Source organism: Biomphalaria glabrata, chromosome 7 (assembly GCF_947242115.1).
Source record: "Biomphalaria glabrata chromosome 7, xgBioGlab47.1, whole genome shotgun sequence".
NCBI classification, from domain to species: domain Eukaryota; kingdom Metazoa; phylum Mollusca; class Gastropoda; family Planorbidae; genus Biomphalaria; species Biomphalaria glabrata.
The window spans coordinates 11,196,207-11,210,347 of NC_074717.1; the positions used below are offsets into that span (position 1 = coordinate 11,196,207).

General features: G+C 32.4%; 1 protein-coding gene across 7 annotated transcripts in view; it reads left to right on the top strand.

Moving 5' to 3' along the window:
- The window catches only part of LOC106056892 (paraplegin-like), a 21,656-nt gene extending 8,867 nt beyond the window's left edge, over positions 1 to 12,789 (top strand). For all 7 annotated transcript variants that reach the window (XM_056034297.1, XM_056034296.1, XM_056034302.1 and 4 more), the window contains 12 exons: positions 260 to 409; positions 1,615 to 1,759; positions 1,948 to 2,053; positions 2,237 to 2,363; positions 2,930 to 3,092; positions 3,874 to 3,984; positions 4,932 to 5,047; positions 5,743 to 5,826; positions 6,329 to 6,401; positions 8,719 to 8,876; positions 9,721 to 9,798; positions 12,096 to 12,789. In XM_056034297.1, coding sequence (XP_055890272.1) covers positions 260 to 409; positions 1,615 to 1,759; positions 1,948 to 2,053; positions 2,237 to 2,363; positions 2,930 to 3,092; positions 3,874 to 3,984; positions 4,932 to 5,047; positions 5,743 to 5,826; positions 6,329 to 6,401; positions 8,719 to 8,876; positions 9,721 to 9,798; positions 12,096 to 12,260 — 1,476 coding nt within the window. In that variant the 3' untranslated portion in view covers positions 12,261 to 12,789. The remainder of the gene's footprint in view (positions 1 to 259; positions 410 to 1,614; positions 1,760 to 1,947; positions 2,054 to 2,236; positions 2,364 to 2,929; positions 3,093 to 3,873; positions 3,985 to 4,931; positions 5,048 to 5,742; positions 5,827 to 6,328; positions 6,402 to 8,718; positions 8,877 to 9,720; positions 9,799 to 12,095) is intronic.
- The last annotated feature ends 1,352 nt before the right edge of the window (positions 12,790 to 14,141 follow it).

The following is a 14,141-nucleotide window of genomic DNA, read 5'->3' on the forward strand; positions in this document are numbered from 1 at the left end:
AATAATATAAAGGTTTATCTTTCAAGTAAATAAGATAATTTTATATTTAAAAGGTTAAGGAAAATGAATATAAGCAAATAATAATTTCTGACCTTTAAGATTATTTACCAATTTTACTTGGTGTAACTTATGACTTATTTTGACTGTTTGTAGAGTAATTTCTGCATTTCTCTTACTCTTAACATAGTGTATCTTAAATTGATGATTAGTGTATACCACATTGCCATGTGTTAATTTCATTTTAAATTGTGTATTATAGGGTGGTATTAGACAAGCCAAGTTTACACGTGTTGATATTGCTTCTAAAGGTTCAAAAGCGGTGACTTTCAAAGATGTAGCTGGGCTGAAGGAAGCCAAAATTGAACTGATGGAGTTTGTGGACTATCTGACCAACCCACAGAGATTCAAGGTTTGTCTTTTTATTGTGCTCTCTATACACATAGTAGTAGTGTTAACAGAAAATTGGGAAATTCTATTAACGTATTTAGAAATTAAAAGCATGGCAGGTGTAACTCTGGAGAAATATTTGGGGTTATTTGATGTGCTTTGAAATAGCTTATATAATATACAATATAAATTAGATAATATTGTTTATTTTATAATTATCCATGCTTCTTTCTAAGTAGGCTAAAATTGACAACATATTTTAATTAATGTTGCTTAAGTTCTCAGACAAAAAAAGAATTTGCTTCACATTAGTAGCATATTTTAAATCAAACACAGATTTTTATCTATTGGATTTAAAAAACATGATAGACTAAACAATGTCAAGGACACTAAATTGAACTATATGATTGCCATCTAAATATAAAGAATTGAGCTATATTTGTAACAATATTTTAATGGCAGCTAATCTTCATATTAATCCCTTTTATTACTGCTACTTCTTTTTTAACAAGCCATAGAGGGAAAGTCTAATGCTTCGTTCGTATTGAAATTATTTTGTGCTTGAGATGGAAGCGTTTAGAAAATTTGATTCTGCATTGTTAAAAGGGTACACAAATTATCATATACTCTTTAAAAATTAGCTGTACATCAGATACACCGATAAGTTAGCTATTAATAATTTTTCTGCCATGCATAAAAATCACCAATTCAAAAAGCTTATTTGTTTCAAATCATGAGGGAAAAAAAAAGAAAATTTAAGTATTGCCCCAAGATTTAAACTTAGACTACCATTGAATTTGCAATTGCAAATTTTTATTCAATCGATTGCTTGTAATATCATAAACCATGGCTCAAACAAATATTAACCCATCCATCATGCCAAAGTTTGTTTGTTTTATTTAGTGACTCATTTACGCTGAAATCTCTTTGTCTTTCACATTGAGCTGTATATGCACTTTGGTATACAGTTGTTTGTAATATATGAGTTTCAACACTAAGTAGAACATGATTTATTTGATGCATGTAGTCCAATAACATATTTTACCATTACCATCTCATCATCACAAAGTGCATATATGTCTCTTTATCAAACACATAATTTAGTTTTAGGACAGAAAAGTCAAATGATATTAAAAGACTATTTTATTGAATAAATCTCTTCTGTTAATTATTGGGGTTGACACTGTCGTCCTATTTATATAACACTTGTTTTTTTAATTTGACCAGAATCTTGGAGCAAAAACTCCCCGAGGAGCATTACTTCTTGGTCCACCTGGATGTGGAAAGACACTACTGGCTAGGGCACTCGCCTCAGAAGCCAAAGTACCCTTTTTAGCCATGGCTGGCTCAGAATTTGTTGAAATGATTGGAGGTAAACATAAACTCTGTGTGTGCATTTTAGCTTTTGCAACATATACAGTTGGAAATTTTTTAATGATTTTAAATTTGATAAATAAAAAGGTTAATTTTGTATAACATTAATTTTGCTGTTTATATAGAAATGTATAGCTTATATTAAACATAATTTATACATTACAATTAATCATTCTATGTATTTAGGTGTTGGTGCTGCACGAGTCAGAAATCTCTTTAAAGAGGCCAGAAATAAAGCTCCATGTATCATCTACATTGATGAAATTGATGCCATTGGGCGTAGCAGAGGAGGGTTAGTGTTTGCATTTAATTTACCATGTGTGCCATGTTCTGTCTGAGATAAACATAGAAAAAAAAGATAATGAGAATGCTTAGTGTTGCATCACTTTTATCTAACACCTCTTTTAGGGTTTGTAGAAGAATATAGCAAATGCTTCACTTCTAGTATTTCAATGATTTCTTTTAAAACTCTCAGTTCTGCCAGTGCTGGGGGTGAGGATGAGCATACATTGAATCAACTTCTGGTGGAAATGGATGGCATTGAAACCCAGGAAGGAGTTATCATGTTGGCTGCCACTAACAGAGCTGATATTCTGGACAAAGTATGTTATCTGTGCTGCTTTACTGTGTTGTGTTGGATTTGTGATGTTTTATAGTACTGACCCAGTAGCTTGTATATTATTACAAGCAATGGGATGGCAAAATGGTAGATTAAAGAGTTCATGACCCATAGGTCTTAAATTTAGGTCCCCTCTAAGTTTTATTTTACTCTACAATGCAAGTCTGGACTCAGTCTATAGGATCATGTATCTAAATTGTTATTTTATTTTTGTCAGTATTAAAACACTGAAAACTGCTCTAAAAACTGTTCATATTATAACAATCTGAATACTAATTCACTTGCTACTGTTATGTTCTAAATTGCATCCTGTATAGATCATGATGTCCACATCATCTAATACCTTAAACCTATTAAAATGTGGAGGCTGACATTATTAGACATATGACATCATGGATAATTAATTTTTAGAAACAGCTCATAATTTGATGTCATGTTTCCTATAAGGATTAAACTAGGAAATACACCAATTACTAAACATGATTATTTTTATTTTATATTTTTATTATTGCAAATTGAAAGGAAAAGATAATATTTGTATTATTTTAGGCATTACTTCGTCCTGGTCGGTTTGATCGTCACATTATGATTGATCTACCGACACTAAAGGAAAGAGAGGAAATATTTACTGTGTATTTAAACAAGTTGAAATTAGCTCAGCCTGCTGAAGCCTATGCCAAAGCTTTATCCAGACTCACTCCTGGAATGAGTGGTTGGTAATTTTTTCTCTTTATTTGAATGTAATAGAAAAGGTATGGAAAAATGTTCATACAACATAATTGAATGAAATAAAATCATAACACTACCTTCTTAGACCAGAAAAGCTTAATTCAAAATGGAAATTTCAAAATTTCCCCTACAGACTAATATACCTCATCATTATCATCTAACTTAATTTGAGTGAGATTTTAGTCTCCCTTGTGAAAGTTCCTAGAGCTTTTTTCTGCTGAAGCCATGAGTCAAAGTTTGACTTGAATTCTGCAAAATAGAATTGGGTAATGGGTAAAGCATTGAGTTTTAATATTTTTTTCAGACCTGGACAGCCTCCATCATGGCCCATTTCAGGTGTTTTGTGAACTCTTAGGCTTGATAAGCTTTTAGGAATGTATCCCAGCATTCAAACTATTTGGGCTGTTTAAAAGTTAGGTGGATTGCTCCAATGCATTTCTTTTACAACACTTTAAAATGTTGATCAGGTCTGAAAATGTTACAAACATTGATCTTACAAATTCTTGAAATGTCTGATTCATAGAATACTCTCTTTTTTGTGTGTTATTGGGTTGGTTAATGGTTTTAAACTTGTACTTATTAGTTTGATTTAGCTCCTAAATATCTTGAAAACCCTAATCCATTTAAAATGTTTTTCTTAAAATAAATCAACAAAATATCTACTGTGCATATTAGCAATACAGTATCAAGAACTTTATTATTTACTAAAACATTACGCTTTTTGAATGGCCTTGTGGTAGCTACAGTAAACTTTCATGTTTAAGGTGCTGACATTAACAACATCTGTAATGAAGCTGCCATTCATGCTGCAAGGGAAAAGAGCCTGTTTGTAGATAAACACAATTTTGAATATGCTGTAGAAAGGGTTATAGCAGGTAATTGTTTTTCTCCTTTAATTATTCTTAGTTTTTTTTTAAACATTAAGTGTTTATTAAATAACATTTCTTTAACAATATATATATATATATAAATATACATATATATATTTATCCTCCGCTTCTTACCTCCTTTTTAGATCCAGCTAAGTTTAATTCTTAAAATAACTTTAAGTTTCATTTCTTCCAGTGCTGTACCTTTTTACATAACTTATATTAACTCACTCTGTTAGTTTGTCTGGTAAAAAGTTTTACATGTTATTTCTCCCACACCCAATCTCGGATCAAGTTGAAATTTTGCACAATTATTTCTTGTACCTCACAAAATAAGAATCAATAAAAAAAAAAATTAGTTTATCACTTTTGTTTAAAGTTTTTTATGTTTGAAGTTTGACGTTTCTGTAGCAATTGAGGTTTTACAACTATTGGTAGTTAATTATTTGTTTGGTATCAAACAAGGGAAAGAAATTGTACTTGACTTGATATAAGCTTTGTGTTTAAAAAAAAATATTTTAGAAATTTTTCTTTTTTAAACATTAAATTCCAAATTCTGTCCAAGGAACCAATATAAATCAAGAAATCAGTTTGATGAAAAATTATTTTAATTGTTTTATGTTTTTTTAACTAAAAGTACAGTAAAGTTCCCCGTTCAGACCTTGTGGTCCCATTTTTTAACTGAAGAGCTTAATTTTATAAAATTTTATTAAAAACTGCTCCCCACATGACTTTTGGGTTGTTTGTCTTTCACTTATATTATCAGCCATTAACATTAGACAACAATTATTTAATATTTAAGCATTTCCAGTTAGTGTAGGATCTTTGTTTTTTACAACTAGATAATAGACCTAGTTCTTACATTTACACATTGCATCTTTCTTTTTATACAAGTATAAAAGAAAACAGACATAAAACTGACATTGATGTGTTGTGTCTTTTTTTTTTTGTAGGAGTAGAAAAGAAAACCAGACTTTTGTCCCCTACAGAAAAGAAAGTGGTTGCTTACCATGAATCTGGCCATGCTCTGGTTGGATGGATGCTTAAGTACACAGATGCTTTATTAAGAGTAAGATAACCCTTGTGATTGTGAAAAGAGTTGAGCCGAAAGCTCTTTGAACTCTAGGCGTGTAAGCCTGCTTGAACAAACCGTTCCATCTGGAAGAGGTCCAAGTCAATGTCTATGTAAAACATGGCGCATGGACTAGAATGCATGGCAGAAGGCCGAGCACACCGGGAACCCCTGCCCTTGAGGAGCGTGCATGGATTATCGACAGGGGCGTGGAAGCTCTCTTTCAACTCCTCACTGTGCAATGGGAAAGCTCTTGCATTCCCTTGGACACTCCCACATGAGTTTTGTTTTGCTATTCATTTAGCCTCAAGTAATCATTTCCACCCGAGTGCCACGTTGAGGCAGAATGGCATACCCGGGATAAACCAAGAGATAAAGATAAACTAAAGAAATTCATTGTCTCACTTTTTATCAAGTTTAATAATTAGAGCCAGCCCAAACTTGTTTGATTAAAAGCTTATTTATTATTAGCAGTTTTAAAAAAAAATGCATGTTTTTTTTTTATTATCACTGTCTTTGAGTTCTAAAATATATTAACTCTTAAATATATTAAAAAATGACAATTTTTTATGCTTGCTTTAATTATTTATCTTTCATGATAACTCATATTTATATCCATTGAAAACCATAATAATAATTGTCAAACCACTGACAACATATATATAGCATATCATACATTTATATATTTTTAGATTTCAATAATCCCAAGAACCAACAGTGTATTGGGATTTGCACAGTATCTACCTTCAGATCAAAAACTATATTCTCAAGAAGAAGTAAATATTGTTTGATACTTTTTTTTTTTTATTGTTTATTTTTTATTTTATTGTTTCTTGGTTAATAGCCAGGAGTGTCAAGGTAGATGAGGGTTTTTTAAAAATTAAAATTATCTTAAAATATAATTTTTTTAAATAGAAATTTTCATTGAAAGGATCTCTATTATTTGTATGCTACATTTCAATTCTCTTATTCGAGTAAACAATTTTTTACCAGTCACAGTGAATTGTAGTAAACATGCTTTTTATACAAAGATATCAACTTTTAGATCATTATTGTTCTTTTTTTTTGTTATTTGAAGGGTTTTATGAGAGTAGCCCAAATGGCCTACACAAAAAAATAAATTAAAAAAATAGTGCATTAGTTTTGTTTGTAAATAGAAAAAAAATTAAGATTTTAAAAAATTGCTATGCCAAGTTTTAGATAGAGACTTTGGTAGTGAAATGGTAGGCACATTGCTAGTAAATGACTCTTTAAACTCTTTTTGTTTCCATTCCTTAGCTGTTTGAAAGAATGTGTATGGCTCTAGGGGGTCGAGCTGCTGAAAGTCTTATTTTTAACCACGTGTCAACAGGTAAGGGAAGTAACAGAAGTTCTTGTTTATTAAGTCAGATATACAGAATGAGTGTTATGTTGCTCTAGAGCAGTGGTTCTCATACTGGGGTCCATGAGATGATCATTGAGGATCCACAGAAATATGAAATTGTATACTATTAAAATAACTTGTCCACTAAAAGAGAGTTCATCCTAATGGATAATTTAATAATAATCATCTCACCCCTTAATACTGTTTTGTATGTCTATGATGACCTAAACAAAAGATTTAAATACAGGAGCAGCCTATTGAAATATTCACAACTGAGGAACTTAGACCAATGTTTGAACAAGGAGACCACATATTCTGGTTAGAAAAACAGATTCTAATTTTATATCCTGCATTATGGGTCATTATACAGAAGCTGTTGACTGCTTTCCCTTCTTATTTAGTACAATGTGGATTCAGTGCCAATATGAACCTCTCCACAGATGAAAGAATTTGACTAGAAATTTTTGCTTGTAAAGATTTGCGTTTGCTACTTACAAATATTAAGCTAAACATAAATACTTTAATAAAATTTCAACATCATCCTTCTTCTTCTTCGTTCTCATTTTTATTGCGGAGCGTTCAGATCAATACATGAGATGAACTGTGCAGTGGTTTCCAAATCAGGGAGCTCTCCATATAGTATTCTTTCTATCTATTGGGGTGTTTTTGGGGCCAGTGTCTTGTGCTGGCCTCTTAGTAAAGAGAGCAGTTTTGGAGGACATGGTCGGCATTCTCAGGTGACACTCCACATGGGCAGATTTCACTGGTTCCAATTTTGAGCTTCCGGTACATATGTTGTCGCATTCTGTTGTGTCCGGTCCTAAGTCGAAAGATTAGACGTTGATCTTGTCGGGATAGCTTATAATAAGCATCATCTTTCTTGTGGTTTGGATGAGAGCTTGTCCATTTCTCATTTATTTTATTTACTATTAGTTTATTCATTTCTTCTGGATAGAGTGCAGAGTTTAATTGTTTGTTCCCTAACTCTTGGCAAGTGTGTCAGCCTTCTCATTTCCTTCTAGTTGTATATGAGCTGGTATCCATTCAGTAACAGTTTTTTGTTGTTGTTGTTGAGCTTTGTAAGTGCTGTCCTGAGAATTTTTATATAAGAGGAATCAGAGTTTTGCAAGCTTTGGAGGGTCATTTTAACATTGGTTAGAAAGACAATCTGACTGTTTGGGGTACTTGGATGATTTGCTAGCATGGTAGCAGCTAATGCTAGAGCTTCCATTTCTGCTCTGTGTCTGTCAGAGAGCTCTCCAGTTGCAATGTTTTTTTCTAGTTTTTCTCCATCTGGCCATTCAATGAGTATTCCAGCTCCTCCATTTGTGATGGCTTTATGGGATGAGCCATCCGTGCACACTCTGATCTACTGATTGCTAGGATAATGAGTTAGTAGAAAGCAGTTCACTATTTCCTTGAGCTCTGTTGGAATGTAGCCCTTTTCTTTTTGGTTATATTTTCAATATGGTCTCTTATAGTAGGAAGAGAGCTTTTGTCCCAGGGTGGAGATTCATTATGATGTATCGTGGATTCCAGAGTTATTTTTTCAAGCTGGTGTTTCTTTTTTAGGTTTAGAGATTCCTGTATGAAATTGGTCCTTTTGAGACGGTTTTTAGTGGATTTTTGTTCTGACTGGGTGCCTCTCCAAGGTTTCCAATTTAGTGAATTGGGAAAGGATTTTTATTTCTCTTCTTTCATCCAGAGAGATCAGGGCAGCGATTTCCTCCATAGCTGTTATGGGTGTTGTTTTTATTGCTCCTGTCATTATCCTTAGACCAATATTTTTGAACCTTGTCTATTTTTCTTAGGTTGGTTTGGGCTGCTGAGCCCCATGCTGTGGCACCATATTCTAGGACAGGTCTTATGTAACTGGTATAGGTCTTTTTCAGGATGTTGTGATTAGCTCCCCCAAAACATCATCCAAGTCATTAGTTTTTTTACAATTTTATTTAAAACAAATTTATGATCTCAAACAATCCTTCAACAAAATGTCTTTTTTAAAAATTATTTGTAACTCATGTTATATTAACTTATGTACTATGCATTTATGAAACTTTTTTCACTTAGGGGTCCATGGGCACGTTTTGACTGTTTAAAGGTGTCCCAGGAAAAAAAGTTGAGAACCTCTGCTCTAGAAATATATGCAAAGAAAGTTAACAGCAATCTATTTTTCATTTTCAATATTATAATACAGGATATTATTATGTTATGTTCATTATGTACATTTTATACTTTGTGGCTGATGTATCTCTATCCATGGATTATCTTTTTTTCTTTGAAATTTAAATGTATTGTTACTTAGGTGCCCATGATGATTTACAGAGAGTTACAAAAATGGCGTATGATCAGATTAAATCATTTGGCATGAGTCCCAAAATAGGTCATTTGTCATTCCCTTCCAATGAAGAAAATCCAGGTTTGAAACCATACAGCCAAAGATTAGCTGCGACCATTGATGAGGTAACTTGACTGTTAGTAGATATAGTGTTTGCCATGGCAATAAAAATGTATCCTTGAAAAGTAAAAGAAATGAACACAAATTTTACTTTTTATTTAAACCTAACCTAGGAGACAAATAATTATAAATAGTGGTAGTATAATAGAACATGTGACATTTCTTGAGGTTGTTGATCTACAAAGTTTTTAAATTCACCTAGCTCTAAATGGTTATCTGACACCAAATGCAGCATGTCATTGTGCCAACCACACAATGCTTTTGCATATCACTTTCATTAACCTCCTAGATACACTTGCCTGTTGAACTATTGTCTATTAGAACTCAACCAGTAAACAAACATTCAAGAATTAATACTGTCATTATTTTGCAAAAGATCTATTTACATGGTTCCTTTTATGGGTCCAGTGAAGTAGAGTCCATGGCCAACATCTATAAACAATATTATTTGGCCAGCACAACGATCAACTTCTATTTTCTAGCAAAAGCTAAGTGAAGTCAGAAACAATCTTGAATAGACAAATCCTTGTATCCATTAAAATTCAACCTCACATTCTCCCATTTTGACTACAAAGTCCTTAAAAATAAGTCCTTCATAAGTCACTGATTAACCTGCATGACTAGATTTACAATTGAAGTGCGTAGAATGTAATTATGTCTATAATTTATAAGATAAATGCTTTAGTTTATATAAAAAACTAGAAAAACAAATTAAACAAGTTTTGTTTGCAATATATATATATATATTATATATATTTAAATATATATATATTTAAGAAAATATATTAGTCAAGCTTTTAATGATGATGTTTGCATATTTGATGTAAATGTTTGGTCTATTTTGATCAGGAAGCTAGAATGCTGGTAACTCGTGCCTTTCTTCATACTCAGGCAGTTTTACAAGAGCATAAAGAAAAATTACATAAGGTAAATTATAGCATAGCTCTGTCCTAATAGCAGATGTGTTGACTATGTATAGTTGTTAGTGGACTTAATCCAATGACTTTCAGAGTCTTGGATATTTGATGATATCACATTTCAAAGGTGATAAAACAATGAAACCAAATAAACTTGAACATGTATTTCATACTATGGGTACCAGTACTTAAATTATACACTGCAATCATCAATACAATAAATATTGTGTCATAAGGTAAGTACTCATTGTTTTGTGAAGCCCCCTCTATATCTTTTTATCTTTATTCAACATTATGCTTTCTTGACGAGGTTCTTAGTCCCATCTTATAATTTACATAAACTTATTTTACTTCATTCTTTTATTTGGTGCAGGGCCAGTCCTAACATTTGCAGGGCCTAGCCTGGGTGGGAATAAGGATAATAATTGAAAATAAGGAGTTTGTATTACAAAAAAAAATTCGACTTTGAATTTTATTCAAGTACAAAATTGCCATCAAATTAACTTTACTTTACGAACCTTGCAACCTCTGGCATATTTAGATATCAGTGACTATAAAAGCAAATTAGGTATTGGAACTTCCGATTAAGGTGAAAATTTGCCAGATTATTACTTATTATTACATGAAAGTTGACAATGCCTTTTTTCTTTTATCATGCGTCGGATTGGTGTTTTCCGCAATGAATGACACCCACAAATGACAATTTTGTCTATTTTTCAGGAGATTTTTATGAGTTTTCAGGATGTTTTAATAAATTCAGGAATTTTTCGTATATTTTTTGCAATCAATAATTACACCTAGAATTAGCACAGGGCCTATGAAAGTGTGAGGCCCACTGCGACCTCATAGGTTGCAGTGGCCTAAGACCGACCCTGACTGTGTGTGTGTTACAGGAATGTGAAGTCGTCAGTAATTTACTAAGTATGATGCCTAATAAAGCATAAGACAAATGTCAAAACTGTTTTTTTTTCCATCATAGTTATGGCTTTCCCTTTTGACATATATTCTGAGTATCTCATGGCTCGTCTGCTTTCAGGGCTGTTTGATTCATTGGGATTCTCATTAAATGACCATATTGTGTGAGACCTTAAATAAGCTACTTGGCATATTTATTCTCTGATGCCTGGATTATATTGCCCTTCACCCCATTTCAGTCATTTAATACCCATCATTTAGCATATATCAGTCATGGCTTTAAAGATGTAGGACTTAAAGAAAGGGTTAACATAGTTAGCATATTGTACAATTGACATAACTCAAATTAACCCTCTGGCACCTATTGCTTCCTATGCAATGTTGATATAATAATTTAATTAATAGTAATAGTTATTATTGTAAGAGGGGCACCGCAGTTTGCAAGGCCCGCCGTGTTCCTAGGTATTAAAATTACTGGCACTGAAAAAGTTGTCCTCTTATTAACATGTTCATATTTTCTGATGTTTACCTCACTGCCTTGACTTGTGCATTTACTCAACATTCTGTAGCATTTGTAGAGCTTAAAAGGTCTTGCTCACTTTATCTAAATATAGAATGCCTAATGGCTGTCTGTGTCAGCTCTATTGAAGTTGTTAATGAATGGATGCTGCGAGGTGGGGGAGGTGCTAGCTAGGGCTTGTGACTTTTGACCACTGGGGTAGTAATTTGCATACGGGCAAAATGACTCTGGATCAGAAAAATGTTTTTTTTACATTCCGATGGTCTAGAGGTTAATTTCGCTTAGTGCGTTATCGCTAGGCAGTGGTGTCGAATCCAGAGTCACAGGTTTGAGCCTCGGTTGGCGCATTCCCTTATTTTCATAACATTTTAATTCACTACTTTCTCTCTTAAAAACTTGGTCCCTGGTGCTGCTATTCATTTATGTCTAATATATGTATGTATCACTTTATCTACCAACCTGGTGGACTCAGAATACTCTATCATCTACAAATTTTAGTTTTTGAAAACCTGTACATTTTTCTGAGTATTTTAAAACAACTAGTGAATACATATAAATTCAAAGTTTTATTTGGAAAAAGCTGGAGGTTCAATTTAGTAAATCAAAATATTATTATTTTAACCCTGTTCTTACTAATATTCTTATTATTCTTATTTACCATTTCAGTATAAGCATCTATCCACTAACTCTTCATAGACTTGTCCCTTCCAGAAATAAATGCTTTTTACTTTTATCTCCTTACTCTAAGTTTTACTGGGATATAATAGCTTTGATAGTTTAGAAATTATAACATTTAGTTAGTAATGTATATTTCAAATGTAATTTTTATTACTATTATTTGCATTAGATATTTATTATTTCCACTTCCTCAGCTTGCCACAACTCTTTTAGAAAAGGAAGTTTTGACCTATGAAGATATCCTGAAGCTGTTAGGTCCACCTATACATGGGAAGAAAAATGTAATTGAGCCACATGGTTGGGAAGGAATAATGCCAGGCTCTTCAAATAACAACAATACCGGGTACCAACAACAGTGAATGCAAAGAGTGAAATAGATAAATGATGTTCAATTTGTTGTTTTAAATGATAAAGAAATTTGTTTGTTTAAATACAATTTAAGCATTGAAAGATTATACTTGGTATTAAAATATTTTTCTGTAAATAAAAAGTAGAGATCATTATTCTGATTTATTGTATTGAATGTGATATGACTGCTTGTTCTTGAGCTGTTTATCTAAATAATTAGACACCTTATTTTCTTTGTGACTGTTTCAACAAATACTTCTGAAAATTAAAATTGTTAGCTGTAGATAGAAAAAAAAAAGTTATTTTAACTAGGGCATTCATATTTTAGTAGGAAGAAGTTAATTTAATACCTGTTATTAGAAGTGTGCATATGAATGTTATTTTATGAATTATTTTTGATAGCTTTGACATAGTTGATGTTTTTCATTGTTACAGATTTTATGTGGTTTGAATAGTGATATTTGGAAAGAAAGTTTTTTTAAAGTCATATCTGTACTATTGTGAATATATAATTTGAAATAAATGAGAGCTCCACTGATTTTTTAAACTAAAGAGTCTTTTTTTTTTTCAATATTAACAAAAATTGTAAAAGAAAAAAATAATCTGTTGACAATCGTTTTGAACAGCCAGATGCTTTAGTTCTTTTAAAATCTGATGATAAGCTAGGCACATGTATTGGTTTTGAAACTTTACACGGCTGCAATAGCAATGTAATGAACTATAGTGTCATGAAGTCTTTCTAATATTCTCATGAGTTTTAAAATTGTAAATAGAATTTTTATAAATGTAACAACTTGTAAACAAGAAAAGCTTTCTCAGAGGAGTAGGGAAATGGAGTTGTGTGAATGAGCTGGGAGTATCAAAATCTACATTATTTTTACATTTCAATCACAAAAAACAACAACCTTGTGTTCAACAGGCAGCATCAACAAGAAAAAACCTGAATGGTGCTGTCAATATATTAATAAGGACAGTCTTTGGACAACAATGCTTCATTTTGAATGGCCTTCTGAAATGATTGAAAGTCAATAAGTATGACAATTTTTTTGTTTCACGTCACAAGCTCCCCAAAAGTGATGCCTAAAATCTAAAAGTGTTATACCTTGCTAACATTGCAACATAGGCTTTAGCTAGGAAAAGCTGCTAAGACAGGATGTGAATAAATGTCAACATAAAAAAGACTTAAATGGACACTTAGAATACTCTAAAAAAAGAGATTTTTTTTAAAGAGACTAACAATTTAATACCTGGGCCTGGAATTTATAATAAATGTATATAGTGTTATTAACAAACATATAATAATGTCATGAAAATATGACCAAAAAAAAAAAAAAAGAAGAAAAAAAAAGTTAAAAGGGCAAACTAATCTAAATATGTTTTGGACAGATCAGTCTTAATTTTGTTTTTGATGGTGAGCGAGTTCCAAACGTAGTTTTTATTATATAGATATTCAACTAATTTTGTTCACAAACTATAATTTCTTCATAAAAGTAGGACCGCCCCCCCTCCCCCCCCCCCCCACAAACTCAAAGGGTTTAGGTGGGAAGGGCAGTAGAGGTATATGCCCCCCCCCCATCGGCCCAAATCAATAACAAGTTTAAATCATATAGATATAGATGGCTGCCTGGTCGTGCGGTTTGCGCGCTGGACTGTCGTTCGGATTTATCGACGGTCGAGGGTTCAAACCCTTCCCGCTCCCATCCCCCGTCGTCCTTCGGGAGGTTTGGACTAGGAAGTAAACTATCTTCAACTCTGAAGGAACATCCAAAACATTTAAAACATTTAATTGATTCTGTTAGCAAGCTGTGATTTCTACAAATAAATTGGACCGCCGCGAGATTGATGCCAACATACTAGAGAAGGGGGGGGGGGCGAAATAATCTAAAAATAGG